Source organism: Pempheris klunzingeri, chromosome 23 (genome assembly GCF_042242105.1).
Source record: "Pempheris klunzingeri isolate RE-2024b chromosome 23, fPemKlu1.hap1, whole genome shotgun sequence".
NCBI lineage: Eukaryota > Metazoa > Chordata > Actinopteri > Acropomatiformes > Pempheridae > Pempheris > Pempheris klunzingeri.
The window spans coordinates 9482830-9504577 of record NC_092034.1 but is presented as its reverse complement, the minus strand read 5'-3'; the positions used below and the strand labels follow the sequence as shown (position 1 = coordinate 9504577).

Below are 21748 nucleotides of genomic sequence, written 5' to 3'. Positions count from 1 at the left end.
ACACAGCTCACAGTGCAAATCAAGGGTATATGTATATCCCTTGTACTCAGAGGGCTTTGGTTTTGTATGTTTTGTTCTTTGTCTCTTCTTAACTGGTCAATTCATGTAATGGATTAGCCTGAGGGTTTACTCAATAGAAGGGTTATACTTGTGTGTGTGTGTGTGTGTATTTGGCGTGGGTGGTTGATGGGGGCGGAGTGAAAACCAATACCACAGGGCCATAGTCTAATGGACTGCAGTGGGTAACAGCTAATCCAGACCACTTTTTGTCCTACAACATGATACGATGGTTAGTTGCATTCCGTACTTCTCAACACAATCGATTATATGAATGTGAACTATTATGCAAAGCCCCACATAAAGCCTCCAATGTTTAAATCTGTAATGGAATCAAAGCAAAAGAGGAGAGGGTTACTGCAAGTGAGGATCAGGGTTCCAGGTTATGAATTGCAGGCAATGTTGAAAATGTTCTCCCTTAAACTCATAGGACCCTGAGGCGTGCATGGTATAACACTTATGATCTACTCAACGGCACAAAGCTCGGCCCATTAAACAAACGGCAGTTTGCAGATATGGCTGGAGAATGGCTGTTGGGGAACAAAATAGAATGGAGAGAAATTATCAGGTGCATTTCTGTTCGGCACGGCGCCATTTGAGCAGTGCAATAAAGCTCCACTACAGGCTGCTGTTGTGAGAAATTAACTAAAGCTGAACTTGCTATAGAGGCTGTTTTGCTTTTGCCATGTTGTTGCATGGCTTCAACAGTAACCGTGTGATTTTAATGTAGAATATTTCCTGTTAAAACCCACAGTGACAATCGAAGAAATGCATGTATGAAAATGTTATTCATTTTCCAAAGGAAATCACACTTGCAAGTGCGCCTGTCGTTGCGGAGACAGGAATACTTTAATGAAGATCAACGTGTCACAGATCTGGAATGCCCATCTGGCACTTCGTTATATTATATCCAAAGCCATTGTCCTGTATGTGCACTGCTCATTACCAGATGGTTTGGTAGACAAAATGAGAGAGGAAGAGGTAGAGAATAAAAAGAGAAAGAAATGACATCAGATGAGCAGAAAGAGGGTGTAAAAAAAGCAGAGCTATTTACCCTGCATCCTCAGCTCCCCTCATTAGGAGACAAGAACAGGAAGGTAAAAGAGGAAAACATCTTCCATGGACACATTCTCCTGCATACACCTCTGTGAAGACCAATTTAAGCAGCATAATTGGCTTGACTAATAAACTCACAGGCGATGATAGCAGGTGATGCCAGAGTAAATCAGAATGGGCCTGTTTTAGTGGGTGTCACTGCGGTTTTGAGGCTCATCTTACTGCACCTAGCCTGTTCAAAAAAAAACCTTGAACCTAACCGTCCTCTCACCTGCAGCATCAGACACAAGGGGTGTTCTGCATTTAGTCCAGGTGACTGCACATTCAAGTTATTTACTCTTCATAGCCAAGAGCAACTATCACATCATTTTTGTGTCATAGTTGCACACAGATTTATATGCAACGTGTAAGGTTTTGGATTATTTGAATGATATTGCATTGAAACTGATTAGTTGTCACATCTCTAGATCATTGGATACGGCCAGTTTATTTAAATCTGTAGCAAGCAGAGACTCAAAGATTAAAAGTGGGACATTGTTGCCAGTTGCCTCTTTCACATTATTAGGTAGAAAGACCTAGTTTTGAAATTTACGCTGTAATTTGAAAAACCAGGATGAAGAACTGTACAGAGTAAAAGTTTGTGAGCAAACGTGTCAGGGTTTGTGGTGAGTCTCATTAGCCAGTAAACAGCTCACAAGTTAGATTCCCTTATGAGAGAAATAGCAAGGGGCACTTTTCCCACTAAAAAGTTCATGATACATTTTACTGTTGTTTTTCCGAACAATTCACCGTTCAGTATTCCCCTTAGTTACTGTTGCTACGCCTGTCTTTCTGTTCTCTCAGCTTTACATATGCAGTTTAGAAAGATGATTTACCACTTGAATTTCCAAACAGACATAGAGAAATGGTTGGATGTTTTTGTATGATTTATTTTGGCTATAGCTCACTAGCTAATTAAGGTAATGGCAGCACCGTGAATTAGTTGAAAATGATGTTTGCACTGTTTTAAAGTTTCCATCTGACCTTTAAATTTTGAATGTAAAAAAAAACTTGATGGCTACATAATGCGAACTGACAAAAGCTTAAGCTAAGAAAGTTCCAGGCAAAAAGTCAATACCCATACCTGTTATTGACCGTTACTGACCTCTTAGCTCACATACTTGTTAATATTCAATGTTAAAAGACAAAGAAGCTTTTAGAATTAGAACTAATGAATGTATTTGGTAAAGGCGTTATCTTGGGTAATGTGGGATGGGCTTGCTGGAGTGTAAAATGAGCAGGACAGAGCTGCTAACGTTAGCCTGAACTGATAGCTGACAGCATCTGGAATCAGCTCCACCGCAGTGGGAAAATGCTGCACAGGGATTGCAACCCCAGAAACTAATGTGGTGAGCTAATGATGTGAAAACAAGCATGCATTCACAATAGCTGTGACCACATGCACTAGTGCATCTATGTGCTCATATATTCATACACCCACAATGCCTCCCACAAGAGTCTATCACAACCATTTCATGAGTTATGGAAGGGAGTGTGGCTGCTGAGTAGGGGCAGGCAAACCATTACCAATTAGTAAGTGTGTGTGTGTGTGTGTGTGTGTGTGTGTGTGTGTGTGTGTGTGTGTGTGTGTGTGTGTGTGTGTGTGTGTGTGTGTGTGTGTGTGTGTGTGTGTGTGTGTGTGTGTGTGTGTGTGTGTGTGTGTGTGTGTGTGTGTGGCCATGTTATGTGAATCCGTATACAAGTTATGCACCTTTTTGTGATGGGCAACTAGCCCACCCCCTTTTCAGCCAATTGGCATGAACATAAGCTTAGAACTTCATACACACACACTTGACTTCCATGACAAATTTCAACATCCTAGAGCAGAAACTATGGCCAACAAAGGGTGGGGGAATATTTTTGGACCAGCCAACTAACCAACCGACAGAGCTCAAGAGCTGTTTGTTGTAGCTAATAAAACACCATTTTTTTTTAAGGTAACAACAAAAAGGATATTCTCAGAAATAACCATTGATATGTTTCTTTTTTTCTACAATTCCCAAGACACAAAAATCACATAAGCTTTCAAGCAAAAATTATAATCCAACAGCATCAGTCCTCTGTGTACAACATATACACTGTTTCCCCCAAGCTGCAGTGGTCCCATTAGTTTCATAAAGGTGTAAGGCTATCTGGGGAAATTCCCTCAATAGTTGATTTCATAATTGCTCCCGGATACAATATTGGCCCCAGTGTACACCCAGCTGAGTACAATCTCACTATATTAATTGTGTGTAAAATAGCAGCAGTTGGTGAAGCTGCTCAGGCTGAACTGCATTCGTTTCACATTTGTATGTTGCAATTTCTCATGTTTTCCACTGTTTTCCAGTGTGTTGGTTGTAGATAATAAGTTCATGTCACAGTAAAAAATACAGAATACAAGGCTTATTTTTGTACAGGAGCCAATCTTAGCCAGTACAGATATTGAAATGTTTCCAGCAAAAGTTCAATGAAGTTTTTGTTATTGAATGTGCTTCTATTTTTGTTTTTGCCTTTTTTTACAGCTAAAAGCTGGAGAGACAGCTGCAGTCATTGCCAGAGAGTTGGCAGAACAAACTAAGCGTAATCTTCAGGCAGGGGACATCACCTACACAGTGAAGGCCATGGTTCAGCTAGTGGATCTACTTGACGTGCAGCTGAGGAACCTCACGCCTGGCGGCAAAGATAGTGCAGCACGGAGCCTCAACAAGGTAAGGAAAGAAATGTTGTATATAATGTTGTAACAAAATATCTAAACTGCTCTTTATTCATTTTTCATTTTTAAAAAGCTGAATAAATGATCTGCAGGAGTGGTGACCTATTCTCCTGCTAGTCGCCACTGTTGGATGAACCTTTGTAAAGAATCAAACTCAAAATAAAGAATTTTAGGTGAAGGATTTTGCTCAGTAATGTTAACTTAAAGTCAACATTTTCATTCTGACTTCTAAACCCGGTGCGATGAGATGAAATTATATCCCCTAGTCCAGTGCAAACTAAAACACATCTCTCTCTCTAGTGTCACGTATCATGCTATCAATTTTACTTTGATGCAGTTTAAAAGATGTTATCCATATGTCATGCTTGTCAAATACGTTACATTTACACCACTTGATTTTTCCTAATGGGACAGGGTAAGATTTCAGTGGGTTGGGATCTAAGCTGTGGGAGTGCAGAGTTTTTCATTGTCGGTGAACGTGAAGCTAATGCATTTATTCCCCAATTCACAGCAGAGCACAGTAAGGGGCACTCAGGCAAATCAAGCTAAAATAATACTTTCTGTCTGCTGAGCAGCCAACAGAAAAGCAAACATCAGTGAAATTCAAAATGTCAGTCGTTAATTTGCTGGAGCGGCTTCACTTGTAGAGGAACATGAACACCTGTTCTCAGATAGCTTTTTTCGAGACAGTTTTTATTTCATTGCCGCAACAGACACAGATGTCCCCATTGAGATTTTAGTGCCAGTTTTCTCCAATGGAGAAGAGAGGCAGTAAAGACGGCCAAAAGGCCTCAGAAGGGAAGGGATGAGTAAATTCACATTGAGGAGCAACTAGAGTTTATAATACCTCTTGAAAAAAAAAAAGCTTTCTCGTAAAACACAGCATTCAATGTAGAGGCTACTGCTGTTGTCAAAATTGCTGTTGTAGTCTGAAGTTTCTCTTGTAAAATGAGGATTGGCTCGAAGAAAAAAAAAAGCAGTTTGGTTGAGGGAAATGAAAAATGCTTTTAAAACCATGATAATTTATTCAGAAGGTCAGAGACTTACCTATGATTTATAATTCTCTGTCCCCTGATATACACTCCATTCTTGCAGTGTGGTGCTATCTATGGAGAAAAATGGCCCTCCAGCTTTCTCTTGTGTTCAACTTCCTTTGCTAATGAGAGCTCTCCCCAAGGAGCCCACAGGAATCTTCCTCCCTGCTCTGATAGTGGCTGATGTTTACCTCCCGAGTTCAATCATTTTGACACAATCTGCAAAGAGCTAAGCGAATTAAAGATTTTCTTTTTGATAGCAAAGCACAATGCTCCCTGCCAGCAGACAATGAAAGGATTGAGTTGGCAAACGGTGAGATCCGTGTCGTTTTCATGATCAAAGGGTTGTTGGCTAACGGTACGGACGGGACCGTTTCCAGAAGAGTGGGCTGTGATGTAGAGCAGGAGGCTCCTTTATAGGGAGATGGTACTCTTTGGAGCTAATCTGCATGGGATTTAGCATGGTACTACAACGTTGCTGTTAAGCCACACAGTAGCTCTATTGGTTATCCCACTTGTATCAGAACTCAATTAAAATAATTCACTCTCCATGCAGTGCTAACAGCATTTCTTTGAGCCCGAGCTTCCAATCTTTCCCAGACATTTTTCAGGTATGCTAAATTGTTGCTGGAACTAACTCTCCTTCAGTGGTGGCAGAGGTTCAAAGGATAGCTACCTCTCTCTGAGTTCTCACATGAATTTCAGGTGAAGTGAAAAATAAGTTGAATAGAATTATAACCTTGAACATACATTATAGAGTGTCAGGGGTATTCCCACATGTCTTGTACGTCTCAGTCTCATGCTAATTAACGCAAAAGTCTTTGCTGTTTTTCCAAGATGGTGTGTAATTACACTGCTTTTCACACAGTTTTTCCTGGTTTTTTTTGTTTTTTTTTCTCACTACTCTCAACTCTGTACATAAGCGAACATGTATATTGAGCAGAACTGTTTGAGATGTTGACCTTTTGCTAACTCTTGAATTTTCTTTGGGTTACAGCTACAGAAACGAGAACGCTCTTGCCGGTTTTATGTTCAGGTATTTTGGACCAAATTTTCCTCATACCTACCCTCCATTTCCTCATTGTGGTTTTGCTGCCATTTTCATTTTTACTACATGATTTGAAGTTTGACCTTTTGATGTAGAAAGAACTAGCATAGAAATTGAAATTGAAAGCCATCATATCAAAGGCGGTGTATGTGTATACCATATATAGAATTTCTGGTCATGTAGATGTTAAATCAAAGGGTCAAATTTCAGCGAAAATCAATAACTTTACGTCTGAGTAATACAGTCAGCGCCTCAAACCTAAATGTATGTGTCATATGTCGTCATATCCCCCTGCATGCATATGTGGTGATTTTCTCCCTCCTTTTCTAATATGTTCGGTCTGAGCATGAGGCTGAGAATTCCTGTATTTTCAAATGCCATTTAACCCATTGTGAGTTCTCAGATGTCTGTCACTTTAAAAGTGCCCCAAAACTATCAGATCAGTGCTGCCTCCCAGTGAAATAACCTCCATAAGTGGATAGCATCAGTCAAAAATAATGCTCTCAGGCATGTAATACACTCCTACATTTCTCAGCAAATGCTTAAGAGCCAAAAGAGGTGACCTCATTATACCAGCAAGGCAACTTCTAACTACTAAGTCAGCCAAAGTCATGACATGTTATGATTCTCCCTGATGCATAATACATATGTGTCCCAATTTAGGGGGGGGGGGTCTTTATCACTTCACTCAGCGATTTCTCAGACCACTGAGTGATTTAGTTATCCCTGGAGTGACATTTCAAATGTCATCGGAATCATTTCTATCTAGACAAGAGAAGTATGGAATAAGTTGACATCCCTGTCTTCCATACAGATGGCTCCAATAAAGCTGCACATTAGAGCCAGATGTTGTTTTATATGTATGCTCTGCAGCGCTCATGTTAAGCAACATGTAGTTTGGCTCTATTCCTCTGAGGCATGTCAGAAGGCACTTAACTATGTACAGTCATGTGATTGTGCAAATGATATTCAAGTGGGTTGTGTGTTTGTCTGTCTCTCATGAGTGGGAGATGCTTAAAGGATAAGCCCGGTCCTGTTCTATCTTTTTGTTATTGTCAACGCATGCAATGGAGAGATCAACAATCAACCAAAACCAACCTTTATCAGTTGTCGGTATAGCCACAGCCATAAACCTCCATTGATGGTGGTCTGTGGCATTGAGCTCCACTGGTGCACTGCCTGAAATGTTACTTCATTACAACAAACATGGGCTCTGATTCTTTTGAGTCATCCACCATTCTGGTGCTGTGAATACTCATTCGCACATCAAGTGTATATTAATTGCTGAACATATGCACAATTTACCCCTATTTAAGTAACTTTTTCCAAAAACTGCGGTGCCCAACTGTTTCAGTAAATTAATGGACCTGTTTTTTTTTGTTTTTAAAAAAAATATATTTATATATATTTGTGACCCATTTTTAAAGATGTATGCCTGTAGTTGGAACAAGAGTGGTTGAGTACCCTGAAAAGTATTTATAGATGCATTAAGACATTGTTCATTTTGGCCATTTCATGGGATTTGTTGACAATAAAAAAAAATGCAGTTCAAGTTCAGTAGTTGCAGTTAGTAGTTAGTCTGGACGACTATCATGGTTAAAGAGGGAAGAAACAAAAAATCTTGACTTCCTTCCCATTTATATGCATCTTTAAGCTTTTGTGCCTACATCTGGCGTTGCCGTGCAGTATATCCTTTGAGATGTTTTGTGCACTACCATACATGGCTGTTTAGCCTACTCAGCTGTGCACGCTCTTCTCTGTTCTGTTCCCTTGCTGGGTTGACAAATTCAAACAACAGTGAAGAGCTTTCACTTGACGAACTGGAATAATGGAGCAACATCTGCGGCCTTAGGTAAACACAGGCATTGACTGTGTGTGCTGCCAGCTTTTGAGGGACTTTCATTGATTAGGGAAATTTGCCGATGTTTTCTCCAACAGGGCCCTGGTGGTTGACATAAGTGGGATTAGCAGAGGAATACAAAGCAAATGCACCTGCCTCTGCTGTCCCCCTGCTCAGAGACCACGCACAGAGCTGAAAACAGACGCTTGGCGGTACTTTGGGAGAAGGCAGATTGTGTGAGTGCAAGTGGGGTTGTGGTAAGGGAGGACATAATCCAAAACAAAGTACTGAGCTTGAGGGTGATGTCAAAATGAGATGAGGATCTCATCCTGATTGCTGACTTCTATCTTGTTGAAGTGGTAAATGGCTAGATGACACTTGAAATCACCTTGTAGCGTGGTCATCATGTCCTTCATGTCGAATCATTTGGGAGTTTCAATACAAAGAGCTTCATTGGCGGTTGGTTCAAACGGTAGCAATCTGCTTGCCTGTTGATCCTGTGCAAATGAAACAATCAGTATGACTATTTTTGAAACTTACTTGATTGTTCATAAGCACGTGTCATAGCCAATTTAATCCCAGCGAACCGGATTTGGCCTTGGTAAAGCTACAAAGCGTATAATGATCAGCTCCCCGTGTTGTGCATTCCCCCTGCAGGAATGTTTCTCTACTGTGCCCTTTGATTTTGAACAAACATGATAAAAATAGCGGACTGCCTCCCGTGCCTTTTGGTCATATTAATGGCAGTTTTTTTATGTGCAGTGACATTATGGCCGTCCAATTACGGTGATTATGTCTGTCTATGTTGTACCAAAGCTAAAGTCAAACACGCTAGCTTTGAATGGCTCCTTTGTGATTTTCAACTTTTATTTTGTTTAAAAGCACGAAGATGTGGGATTTACAGCTAATTATGCCATGAATAGTGTTATTTCAACACAAAAGATCAAAATAATATCTTGTGCCTAAGTAGGAGCCAAGTGAGTGTGAGTTTGCACGATATAGGGGAGGATATTTAGCCTGGAACCCTCATTAAAATGACACCTTTGCAAGTAAAGATGACTAGGGGGAGTGTCACAGCGCAAGATGACCTTAGAGCAGGCAAAACGCAGGGAGGCTCCTGGTTCAGGAATGTAACGAGATGATAAAATTTCCCTGGTAGTCAATTTGTTGAAAGATGAAGATAACCACATCCTTATAAACACAGACCTCCTCATATGGCCTGCAGTGCAGAGTTCTGCTTGAATAATCTGTGTGAGGCTCTTCTGTTCAAAGTGGTGCGAGTGGAAGGATGTCTCTAATGCTCAGGAATGTATGTTTGTGTTCATTAATTAAGCACAATCTTCAGAATGTCCTTTGATTTTCGTTTATTATTTTTCTTTTTCATTGATATTATATTTAAGATGTATATTAATACAAATACAGCACATACGTACGTGCATACTGTACATTTCTAAATTAAACCTAATGGCCAAGTCTCAACTAATAACCGACAAGCTCAAATGACTGGCAGAAACAAATGAAGATGAATGTCACTGAATGGCAGAGTAAAAATATTGAGCAGTGATGAAACTACCTGCACTCATTGCCTTTCATGATTCAATTCAATTCAATTTAGCCTAATGTTGATTTACACAGCACTAATTCCATCTGCTGCTATGCGATTCTCTTTTAACAGAAACATTTTTATCATTCACTATTTAATTTCACTTGCTTCTACTATGCTGTTTTAGGGACCGATGTTCAGTAATGTCAGCCAAACTCAACACTTTCTGCGTGTTTCAGATCCCAAGAGCCCGCACAGCACGACGCATATCAGTGTGAGCCTCAATGCAAATTCATCAAAAATTAAAACATGTTCTAAAGATCTTTTCAAAAAATAAGCAATGTTTCAAATTAAAAGCCTAACATAAACTAGAGGCATTATGCCATTCGACTTTGGAAGGGTTTTAATGCAACACGTTTGCGCAGGAAATCGTTAATGTTAGCTTTACAGTGAACGGAAGAATAAATGGTAGCGAATGGAAATAACTGCCGAATAAGAACTGTATCTTTTAGAAAAAAGAAACTCTGAGTTGAAGGGTGTTGAGTATAATTGAGGCTGATAATGACTCTGCTGTACTGCTGGATTTTGACAGCAAACATCATTAATCAGAAAATAGGAAGGCTTCCTTTTAAAATACAATAAAATAGATTTATAAAACAAAAAAGGAAACTCAGAACTAAAGGCAAGTCTCTAATATATGCCTATTTCAAAAGAAAGTCTTCCTCTTTCGTCTGTTATTTGGGAATTGTACCATGGTAAGATTAAACCCAAGACATAAGACAAAAAGCACAAAGGTAATCCCTCAGTAACTCACATACACCCCCCTTACTGCAGAAAAAAAAAAAGTTTTCATGAAATATTAAACAAGAAGGTTGCAGAGATTCTCAAAGAAGACGGATGATTTGGCCAGCAGGTAAAATGAAACAACACAGTGAATGAAATACAGAAGTGATGCAACAGCTTCACCTGTGCCAAGAGACATCTAGTCAGATAGAAGAGGACAGAGAGTACAAGATATCCCACCTTGTTTGTGTTGTTTTTTTCCCCCCCATTTTAAGATCTGCCTTCAATGTCAGTGAGAGAAAACAAGTGAGAGGAACCAAATGGTGAAGAGGAAGGGAGGAGTGAGGAGAATTTAGGGGACAAGAGCTGAGTGCACAGAGAAAGCCGACCAGCGAACACGCCAGCAAAGGGAAGAGAGGGAGATCCGCCTCAGCCAGAATCAATTTCCCAGACCCAGAGTTCATTTCATCAATCAGCACACAGATAGAAGCACACACACCACGGTTTGGCCTGGACTCCTGCCAAGCACCGGCTAATGTCCACCTCTCCCTTCCTTCCTTCTGCATTGGTATAAATGGCCCGTGCGCTGCAGCTTTTCACGCCCAGTCATCATCCTCGTTCCATGTGGAACATTCCAGCTGCGAGTCCAGTTAACGATTAGCATTTCCTCATGTACTAGAAAACAAGAATGTAGTTATTTTATTGCTGGATTAGATTCTTTCAGCACAGGAAAATAAAGTAGCTAAAAAAAATGGCAACACTCTGCAGCAGCAGAGTGAACTGCTACATTTGACAGATGGAGTGGCAGTGTGCTAATAGCAGTAAAATAGCAGCAAGCCGCCATCACGTCTCTACGACTCTACTGCACAGACTGTGATGATGGTAGTGGTGTGCTGCTTGGGTGCACCCCTCCCCGTCCCGCTCCCCTCTCTGCGTTTTCCCACTGAGGCTGGAAATGATGCCGTTCTCACACTGATCTCATGAAATTTTGTAAAATGAGCCCAACAATTTCAAAATGCAATTATCATGCTCCGTGCATAAAAAGTGAGAGAAACAAGATTCTCCATATGGGGACGATTACATGGAGGAAACAAATAAAAGCAGGCAGGGCTCTGGCAATGAAATTTCATCATGGGAAGATAAGTTATGGGGTCTGATTTGTAAAATATAAAATATATTCCCCCTCTGAATACATTTTTCATCTTTAAAAGATGTCATTTTCAGTTTATTTTTCAGTTATTTTTCAACCGTTGCCAACCACCCACCCATAAATTTAACCTACTTGGTGTCCATAACCTTATCGTCACCATCTCAGTTTGAATAAATTGTCTGCTGAATTGGTTGCCTGGCAGCCTCACGGTGATGACAGGACAAGTCACTGCATCTGGCCAAGAAATATTTTTGTACAGCTTAAACAAACAAGCTATAATGTGTTAATTAGTGAGATTTGATCAAATTTGCACGGGGTCAGGCTTGTGGGTTTCCAGTCTCTATGAAAAGCTAAGTTAACTAGCTGCCAGCTGTAGCTTTCACATTTATTGTACAGACATGCGAGTGGTATCAATTTTTTCATTTACCTTTCAGCAAGAAAGCAAAAAAAAAAATTATTTCCCAAAATGTCAAGCGCTTTCCTCCACCTCAACTGAAATTTTAGTTGTCAGGGGCCAGTAGTGGAGTGTAGGAACAACTGTTTAAACTCCACTTCGGTGTTAAACTAAAACACTCTCATCTGTATACTCCAGAATTCACCTGGACCACTACTCACATGACAGGACTTTTTAGATGTGTATGCTGCTAACTGGATTAGACGAAGACCATTCATTAACCTTAATGGTCCCATAAAATGGCATTGACGACTTGTACTGCAAAAGTTTATTGTTTTGTCTTTGTACATTGATAAAGACAGAGAGGGGTGATGCCAGGCCATGCTTCCTTTGACAGTTGTTGCCCGAATACATTTCTTTGACACACTTCATGTCTGTTTATAAGTTAAGAGGCAAAAATATACCCGCAGGTTTTATTTGGTAGGAGGGGTTGGCTGGTCCAATCCAAAATCTATGATGACATTTTTTTGGATAGGCTGTTTACATATGTCCCTAGGTGAGAAATCTGTCTGCAAAAATATTTTGACACTAAATAGGAGGCAGAAGTGGTGGCTTTGATGTAAACACATGTAAATATGCAAATGTGACATGTATTTGGCATCACAGCCATAGCTGGGATTTTAAAAATCCTGAGATTAAAATAGTATTGTTTTCATCCTAAAAAAGTCCCTATGTACTCACGGTACATTCAAAACTTGGATGATTTTCATGTTACACCATCAGCCAGTTAGCTTAGCTTAGCACAAAACTTGGATAACAGCTGGCTTGGCTGCGTCACCTGTGAAGCTCACTAATGAACACATTGTGATTTTTTTTGTTTAATCCATTCTAAGATAAATTAAGCAATCCAACTGCTGGCCACAGCTTCTGACTTACCAAACAGGCATGAGAGCAGCATCAATTTTCTCATCTAACAAGAACTCGTAAAGAAAAGCAAAAAAGAATATGTCCCAGTGTCGCTCTTTCTTTTTACCCTTTCAACCAGAAAACAAATATGAAGGACATGACATCAGTGTCTACAATGACGGCTCCAGCGTGTTTTGGCACACATAGAGAGCAGTACAAAACACTCAGGGACATAAGGCAATAATACAGCAAAGACTTTCATTCAGTGCGTCTAAATTATTGATAACAGTCGTTAGACCATTTTACTGGACAAAGGCATTAAACTGGTTGAGTTTTATGACAAAGGAATGTAATTGTCGCGGTGTGCTTTAGAATTTCCTATCACACAATTCCACTGTAACTTCAGACTGCAGCACCATTGTTGGTAACAGCTGGCTTTAAAATGCTTCCCATTGGTCATTATAAACACTAAAGGAAACATTTAGTGCATTATATTGTATGTGTAGTGCGCAATAAAGCGCACTGTGAGTCACAGTGATGAATAATTAGCATCACAGTGATTCGGTAATCTCTTGCATGTCCAAATGATGCACCCATCATAAGGGAACGTCAGCTTTATTGCTTTTCCACAGATGATCTTATAAATGCCCGAGGGCCAGTAAGAAAGCTAATCTTTATCCCAGTGTTAATTTTTGATGCATACTGTATACTCTGCCCTCAGTTGTTTTATTCACTCTTGTTTATCAATTATCCATTATAAATATTCCCCCCTCATCAAGTGTCTGACCCATCCCTCTGGCTTCGGGTTGAGCCACTCTTCCACCCTTTTTCTTTTTTTGTAAGTCTCTTCTGCATGTAAAAAAAAAAAAAAAAGACACAGACATCCTCCTCTGCAAGTCCATCAATCCTTTCCCTGAAGAACCATTACTTCAGTGTTTTAAGAAGCGCTGAGGGAAAAAAAAACCTGTGGTGGCGAACAAAGGAAAAAGAAATGTCAGTGCCTGAAGAAAAAGAGCTCCTTAATTGAGAGTGAATCAACCTCTGCCTCTAGCAGAATGTCAAAAGGTGTGATTGGAGATTGGCTGCAGATAATGAATAATTACATCAAAGTTGTGTACGTGTTTTAGTTTGCATAGTCTGTGGTTTTGTGCATGTGCCGCGGAGTTCGTCTCTGTTTCTCTATATAAGCAGGTGCAGAGGTGTGTGTTCACTCTTGCATCAGCCTTTCACTGCGTGCGTGTGAGTGGTTGTGCCTGGGTGTGGGCGGCTTAATGTGTGCAGGGTATGTTTTGAATGAGGAAAAGCCAGCTGGTGCTATTTGAAATTCTCAGTGAGCATCAGTGAGTTGAATACAATCAGTGCCCCGTCTCCTCTTGCTATCATGATACAAAGATACAAGTTAACATTATAAGGTAAAAGGGGTGGGGGTTCCTTACACTTATGCTTTGTGACTGTAAAGCCAGTTTCAATTTTTTGATCAGGAATTAGTTTGATACAGTAGAGCACATGATTTCCCTTATCGCCTTTGGCTTTATCCCTGTGCTGTTTTGAAGTCATGCTAAAACTCTTATTGCCTTTTATACTCCATTGATCTAAAGAGGGATCTAAGTGAAGTTCAGAGAGAAGTTTTGAGGCTCGACACCCCGTTTCATAGCTTCAATCTTCAGGATTACAAATGTGTAAACTGGCTTTTCAAAAAGTCCAAAGGGAGCGCCACAATTTGATGCAATTTTTCATCTGATTTCTAATTTCTTCTGTGGAGTGTGGTAATGTTGTATTATTAACAGTGCAGGAAATTTCTAATAATTATGCGTTTGACCACCCACTGTACTGTAATGGTTTAGGAATACTTTTTTTTCCCCTTGTGCAGTCTGGCTCATTTTGCTCTTTGGAGCAGTGGTTCTGAATTGCTGTGCTTGACCAATTAGTACTCCATTTATAAATCTTGCCATTGGCATTTTTAAATCTTTAATGGCTCTTAATTTTTTATCTTGTCTTGAGAATGTTGTTGTTTCTTTCTCGCTAACTAGCTGCAGCATTGTTGCACGGAGATTAAAGATGGCATTATAGCATTTCTGGGCTATTAATATTCAAGAGAGATGTGAGCTGCATAGTTGCAGATAGCCGCTACCAGTAAATACCTTGTAAAGCTATTGGAATCTCTCAGTGTTGTGGTGTTTTTTTTTTTTGTAGTGCTTTTGTGTATTGGGATTGTCTGCATGGAAGAACATTAATCACACCAGTTAAAGACTCTAGCCTCAAGTCATGTACGAATTGGCCTCTAGTCTTGTTAAGCACGGGCTCTGATTCATTTACATGATTCATGTACATATAGATAAAAGGAAACGGTAACAAAAGCAAGCAAACAACATATTCAATGTCATTACAGATTCAGGTGTTGTTGCCACTAGTTGTGGATCCATGTCTAAAAGCGTAGGTTGAAAATGAATTTGAAAAACGCTCATGAAATTCCTCAGTAGAAAGATGTTTACGAAATTTTCAGTTCAAATGGGAAAAAAAATATATTTCATGCTTCCTCCTTGCACAATCCCACAGGATTGTGTGATTTGTTTTTCAGCCCTTGGTCTTCCTTCACTCATATCATACCGTTTACCAAATCACCATGTCAAACAACAGCAGTCCCAGGCCAGCTTAGCTTCTTTTCACTAAATCGATGATTTGGACTCCCCAGGCCATGGTGGAGACGGTCAACAATTTGCTGCAGCCGCAAGCCCAGGGAGCATGGAGGGAGCTGAGCACAGGCGAGCAGCTGAGGGCCGCCACCATGCTGCTGGACACGGTGGAGCAGGGGGCCTTCGTCCTGGCCGACAACCTGCTGAAGACGGACATCGTGCAAGAGAACACGGACAATATCCGTGAGTACACGCTCAGACATGTTATTTGTGTGTCCTCACGTGGAAATGTCACGTTCTGTAAATGTAAACTGTGTCCATCCATGAGTGTGAAAACAGCTGCACATCATTACTCTTCACACTAAAACTCAAACATCCCAATGAAGTAATAATAATCAAAATGCATTTATGAGTGGAGGGGGACTGTAAATATCTGTATTTTTTTTTTTTGAAAGAAATTAAAATTTTATGCCTGCAACCAAAGTACATTTTAATTTGGTTGCCTTCATCAGCATGAGTAAACCAGCTTGGACAGGATTAAGTTAATGTCTCCTCAAACTGCCAAGGAAGAGATTATTAGCTCAGCTGGAAGACTCAACATTGTCAATTATGATATTTAGTAAATTACAAGCAACATTTAAAGAGCTGAATGTGTTGTTTGGCCTTTATGACGTTCTCTAGTGGTGTTGCTTGCGTGTGTCTGAAGGGTTTCATCCTTCGCTGGTCTTGCCAGTTGTACACCGGTTACAAAGTTCACCATACTGGTATTGATTCAGGGTGCTCTCATATTGACAGCAGAACTCTTGAGACTGTGGAACAAGTGTGAAGGTCACTAGATTAATGCTTTCTCCCTCACAGGAGGTTAGGTTTGGCAGGGCTGGTTATGGCCAATGGCAATCAGCTGCAAATTGACAATTATCTCAAATGATTGTGTTCATATTCATGTCAATTATTAGCCAGAATTAACCACTAGATGTGCAGATCAGGGATCATTGCTCATTATTCAGTGCATAAATGCGAAGTGAACACAGATAATAAAACTCTTGTCATCAGCATTTTCCCTCCGTGGTGCTTTTTGGATGATCTGGATACACCAGAACAGTCAAATTCATTAAATCTGCAGTTTACATTGAAAAAGTCATTTCTAAAGCACAGAATGAAATTGAATCAAATAACCTTTTTTTTGCCGACAGTGGCTAGTGGGGAAAGGGGAATTAAGAAAAAATAATGTTATGATGTATCGCCCTCTCCTCTGAACAAGTGGGTTTTTTTTTTCCTGCTGCCATGGCAACCTAAAAATATAGGTCTACTGACTTAAAAGGAGGCAAGCGTAAGGAGAATTAATAAAAAGGATTTTATTGTATCTGGCACACAATTCATCTGGGTATTAAGGAGATTCTGGGGGAACGAGACGATGCCTGCTCAACTGGAGTGAGATTTTATAGCGCATAGTGGTAGTCTGGTTAATTATGTGCTGGTGACATGTTTACTAGGCCTTATCTCTCTGTTTGCTCGGCTTATTTTTTTTGAAGCCAGTCAGCTCCTGCAATCCCTCGTGCCGTGCAGGACAGTTAAATGAGGACAGGGAGGCTCATTTAAACATTGGTAATCACTGCAGCAGCTAATTATTGATCTCTGACATTGAATTACATGTAAAGTGAAGAGCATTGTGGGTGTGCAGGTGGACTGCAGCTCGTAAGCAGTGCACCAGGTGACGCGTTCTCAATGTCAGGGTGAGCCGCTTTAAAAGTGAATCTCGAACTGTAAGAACGCCTCGTTCCAATTGTAGGCTCAAGCTGATAATGAGATCTATTTTCTTCGCTTTCAAAGAAGAAGGATATTTCCTCACCCATTGTGTTTGTGTTTGTGTTTACACGTCACAGTGCATGTGCTCGTCTAGGGCTTTGTCTGCACAAGAGCGTGCTCCGCTCTCTGCATGATAATCTTATGAGCAGATTTCTGCCGATTAGCGTGCTATTTAAATGGGCTTTGAAGGTATGGCCTTTGGGTCCAACAACTACTATGGCATCAAAGAAATTCCCTAAAGCCCACCGTAAGCTCTTTTACACAACCACACAGGGAAAAGCGAGTGAGAGAGGGAAAGAAAAATGCTTCCTTTATTCCAAAGGCAGGCTTGGAATCCAGGGAATGGTGAGCTATCTGGGGTATTGTCTTAGCTAAGTTGAATAGGAATGTATCACCAAAACCCCCTGGCCTTTGCAAAAGCACAAGAGAATGTTAATACAAAGGGTTTTTTTTTAATAGAAAGTATGGCAAGCCTTGGTGTGAGAACAGATACAAAGGGAGGATTAAATGTGGCCTCTTTGTAGCTTTTCGTGAGCACTAACCTTTATCAAAGACAGAGGTGTCACAGTCCACTGACATCAGATCATCAGCTGAATGTCTTACCAGGCTTAATGAAGTTTCTGTTTCCTATACTTTCTCCGCTGCAGACTAATCTGCCAGTCAGTTTATGTGTTGCACTACCAATGACCGCTATTCATGTTGTGGCATAACAGAGGTCATTGACTGTGAAAGTGCAGATGTTTGGACTGATCAAGTTCGAAAAACCGCCCCCCACTTTGATACATGAGCGTAGCCTGCATGAAAGTGAATGTTATTCCTTCTGAAATTGGTTCAGTTTTGTATAAAAAATAATTTTCATTTGCATTTCAGTCAGATACACTTGCGTCTACTATTTCTCTCTCAGTGTAATCTGATCTCATACATAAGATCTGAAACGCGACACATGAACACGAACATGAAACGTCAGCTCTTAGCAGCCAGGAGAGTATTTTGAAGTATGAAGAACAAATGTAGCAAAAGAATTTCATGGAATTTAACTTTCAGTTCCATGAAATGAAATTGATTTACAACGGTGGGTTGGTTCAAGTTCTCCATTTGTTTCCCAAAGCCACATTCCACGTGGCACGGCTTTGATTGTTTGCTCGTGGCTGCATTTCAACACAAAGCAGTTTTTACAAACTCTCTTTGACACCAGCGATGCGATTGGCACGTACATTTTCAGGTGAGATGACATTACAGTAAAAGCAGCTTTTTCACTTTTACCAGCCACCTGGATCACTCCATCCTGCTCACCTCTTCTTTAAGAATATGACCTTTCAGCAACTTTCTTTTCTGTACTTTTACCTAGCAATGAGTGGATTGAGTGGATTCATTTCAGTGCTTTGGGAGTTCATATGACATTTAGGAATGCCTAGACATCACATAGGTCACCTGTACTGGAGATTAGAGCACACTTGACTGCTTTATTAAACTGAATTGTATCATGCCATAATAACTTTGATGGAATGAGCTTTTTATTTCAGCTGGGCTCCTATCAGCAGCTCATTTTCCCCTGCTGTATGACGCTGGAGTCTTTGAACCATAAATTAGGGGCTTGCTTCAGACACAACAGCTGTTGAGCTGCCGCAGAAGCAAGCTCGTCTTCCCTAGCTGGTCTTTATCTCCTTGTATCTCTCGCTCTCTGCGCTCTTCTCAATAAAAAGATTCCTTGAAATGAAGGCATCTTTGTTTATTCAAAGGGCAAAAACATCCTTTGTTTTTACAGTATAAGAGGAAACAATGTCAGCTGAACACTTGATAGTCACTTGATTAAGAGGTCTATAGCACGACACTAACCTCCCCTGCACTCAGAGAGTTGAGAGGGAGGCAGTCCTTCAAAGCAAAGCAAGTCAAGAAAGGATGTGTTGCATTTAGTGCTTGTTGGAGATGCACTGATTAATAAAATCAGCGACTAAAGGAAGGTAGCTTTTTGAATCAGTGAACTGATTGGAGATGCGTTTGAAGTTTGCTCATGGCCGGCATCTAAGATCAGCTTTATTCTTCTTTTAGTTCAGTACTTCTCTAATCGCATTACTTCTCGTTGAAACCATGTTTTCTAAATGTCCAGGCTGGCATGTTTTGACTGTCCTTCGTTGTGTTCTAATGCCTTGTTCGTGTGACATGGGATGAAAGGTAAAGATAGGAAAGATGATTTTGCTTATAACTTGCGAGCATTGACATCAACATATAAATTATATCAGCAATATTTCTGAACATTACATATAGTAATATAGTGCAATATTTTGAACAGAGGTATTCTTTATGCTAAGCTAATTATATCTGGCTCCCTAGCTTCATACCCAATGCACAAACATGACATGATATCAATATTCTCACCTAACTGTCAGAAAGATATCAACTGGGCTCATAATGTCAAATATTTCCTTTAAGGCCTCAGCTGTAATATCATACGCTGCTGTGCCTCTGCAGCATTTTTATGTCAATTAGCTTTTGTATCATAAAAAAAACAAACTTATTGATTACTAAATGCATGCTCTGGGTTTGTTCTGTACGTGTGCAGAGCTGGAGGTAGCGAGGATGAGCACAGATGGGAATTTGCCTGATCTGAAGTTCCCACAAACCGGAGGACAGGGCAACTCCATCCACCTCTCAGCGAACACGCTAAAGCAGCATGGAAGAAACGGTGAGTTGTCAAACCTTTTGAATCAGCCGTTATTGGTCCCTATTGTTGGTCTGAAGTGTAATCATGCTTTGTGCATGACTTCTGTCGGTGTATTATTCAAGCTTGTTATAAAACACAGATTTAACAGACAAAACACGACTTGGCTATCATAGAAATGCTGTTGTATTACTTGAAAAAACTTTCTGGTGTACAAGATTCGCTGTAATTAATCAAAAATTCTTTTTGTTATATATTTTTTTCACATCTGGATGTGCCATTACATGGCGCTGCAGCGGTTTTGTAAGAATTTCATTAAAGATGCCTGTGAATAACTTTCAATTTTCTTCTCAAATCCTTTGTTGGGCTGCACATAAAGCACAGGGATCGTTCTGCAGCCTTCAAAGAGGACCCTCGCTGTAGAATTAGTTACATTCAAGCACTGCCTCTAAACTGTAAATGAGGCAGTCAGACACAATACACAGCTATCTTCACGAGCGATGCAGCCCCATTTTTAGAATTTATTATCAGCTCATGCAAATCAGAATCGACTCAAGCTGCGCCCGCTGCCTCTCAGCTGGATGACTAAGTCCATGTCCAGCAGTGCCCAGGCGGATCATTATAGCAGGGTGGCGCATATTTCCTCGTGTTTCCTCTAGTGCTATAGCACCCAAATTGTTTTCTTTTCATCTGCGTGAGTGATCTCAGTCGTGGCGGGAGGGAACTTTCTTTCATATCAGCGCTCAAAAGTGAGACTGCAGGAGGGGAAAGAGATGTGTATAAGAGAGAAAGAGAGGAGGAAATTATTAACTAGAAAAGCGCTCCCTTTTGTCACTGCCAATCGAAAAGTCGTAACCACAGTTTTTGAATCCTGAATTAAAGTAGCTGTTTGTTGGTGTAGGAAAGATTTCTCCTTTTTTGCTCTTGTGGAACTAATCTGCTAACCTTGAGTTTGGTCTCTTTTATTGACACTTTTACAATATATACTTTCTGTTTCTAAGCTGAGTGATTATTTTCAGTATTCTTTTAGTCATTTTTCTACAGTATTTCTGCAGTGTTGCTAAGCCATATAACTAACATAAAATTGACCATGATGTATACTGTTATTACACTACTTAAATACTTTGCATATGTATATATAAGTGTGGAGGCTTGTGCTTGTAGTTTAAACTTATAATAATAATAAGTTTGTAGCAACTCTTTAACACCCATGGTTTACAGGGGATGTAATGTTAGGGTATCCACGTATTTTTTTTTGCTATGTAGTGTATTCTTTGACTCAAGTGTCACCTAGAAAACGACTTGTCCCAATTGTCCCCCTGCAGGTGAGATCCGAATAGCGTTCGTCCTGTACAAACACATCGGGGTGTACCTTTCAACGGAGAATGCCAGCATGAAGTTGGGCAATGAAGCCATGGCTACAAACTACTCCGTCATTGTCAATTCTCCGGTTATCACCGCCGCCATCAACAAAGACTCTAACAAAGTCTACCTCTCTGACCCTGTCATTTTTACCATCAGACACCTACAGGTATTTTTCCATCTCTTTATGTTCAGCGCTGAGATGTGTTTTTTTACTTTGATGTGACTCTCTCTGCATTTAATGTGCTTTTTGTCCCCTTCTCTTTTACTTACAGACATAAACACACTTTCTTGATAAAGCCCTTTCATCACAATTTTCTCTATCCCTGAACTGCAACAAGAAAGGCACAAAATCCCATCTCTTAGCGAGAAAATGTATGAAATGTGAAAAAGTGTTACTCGATAAATGTGTTTAAAAATGAAGTTAAGGGAAACAAAACTGCTCACAAGGTAGTGCTGGGGATGCGTGATGTTGCTTATTAGTTTGAACAAATACCAGACTGATCTCCTGAACAAATATCAGTCATATCGAGCCTCACTGGAGGCTGTTTAGTCATCGTGGGGAGTCGCGACTTCTCCCTCTTGACTACATTATCTTCTCCACACTCTGCTACCCTCAAAATATCCCTGTTTTGTCTATGAACAACGCCTTCAGCGATTATCAGGGATGTTGAACAACCATGTGAGAATTGGAAGCGGGTCTCGTGTGTAGGAGGGACCTGGAAGGAAGCAACAGCGGCAGA

The 21748-nt window shown here is 40.3% G+C and overlaps 1 protein-coding gene across 3 annotated transcripts in view; it reads left to right on the top strand.

Moving 5' to 3' along the window:
- LOC139222593 (adhesion G protein-coupled receptor L3-like) overlaps positions 1-21748 on the top strand; it is a 141957-nt gene that overhangs the window by 81204 nt on the left and 39005 nt on the right. For 2 of the 3 annotated variants that reach the window (XM_070854396.1, XM_070854394.1), the window contains exons 7-11: positions 3657-3842; positions 5879-5917; positions 15238-15421; positions 19545-19667; positions 20969-21174. In XM_070854396.1, coding sequence (XP_070710497.1) covers positions 3657-3842; positions 5879-5917; positions 15238-15421; positions 19545-19667; positions 20969-21174 — 738 coding nt within the window. The remainder of the gene's footprint in view (positions 1-3656; positions 3843-5878; positions 5918-15237; positions 15422-19544; positions 19668-20968; positions 21175-21748) is intronic. The other variant, XM_070854397.1, reaches the window with a different exon arrangement.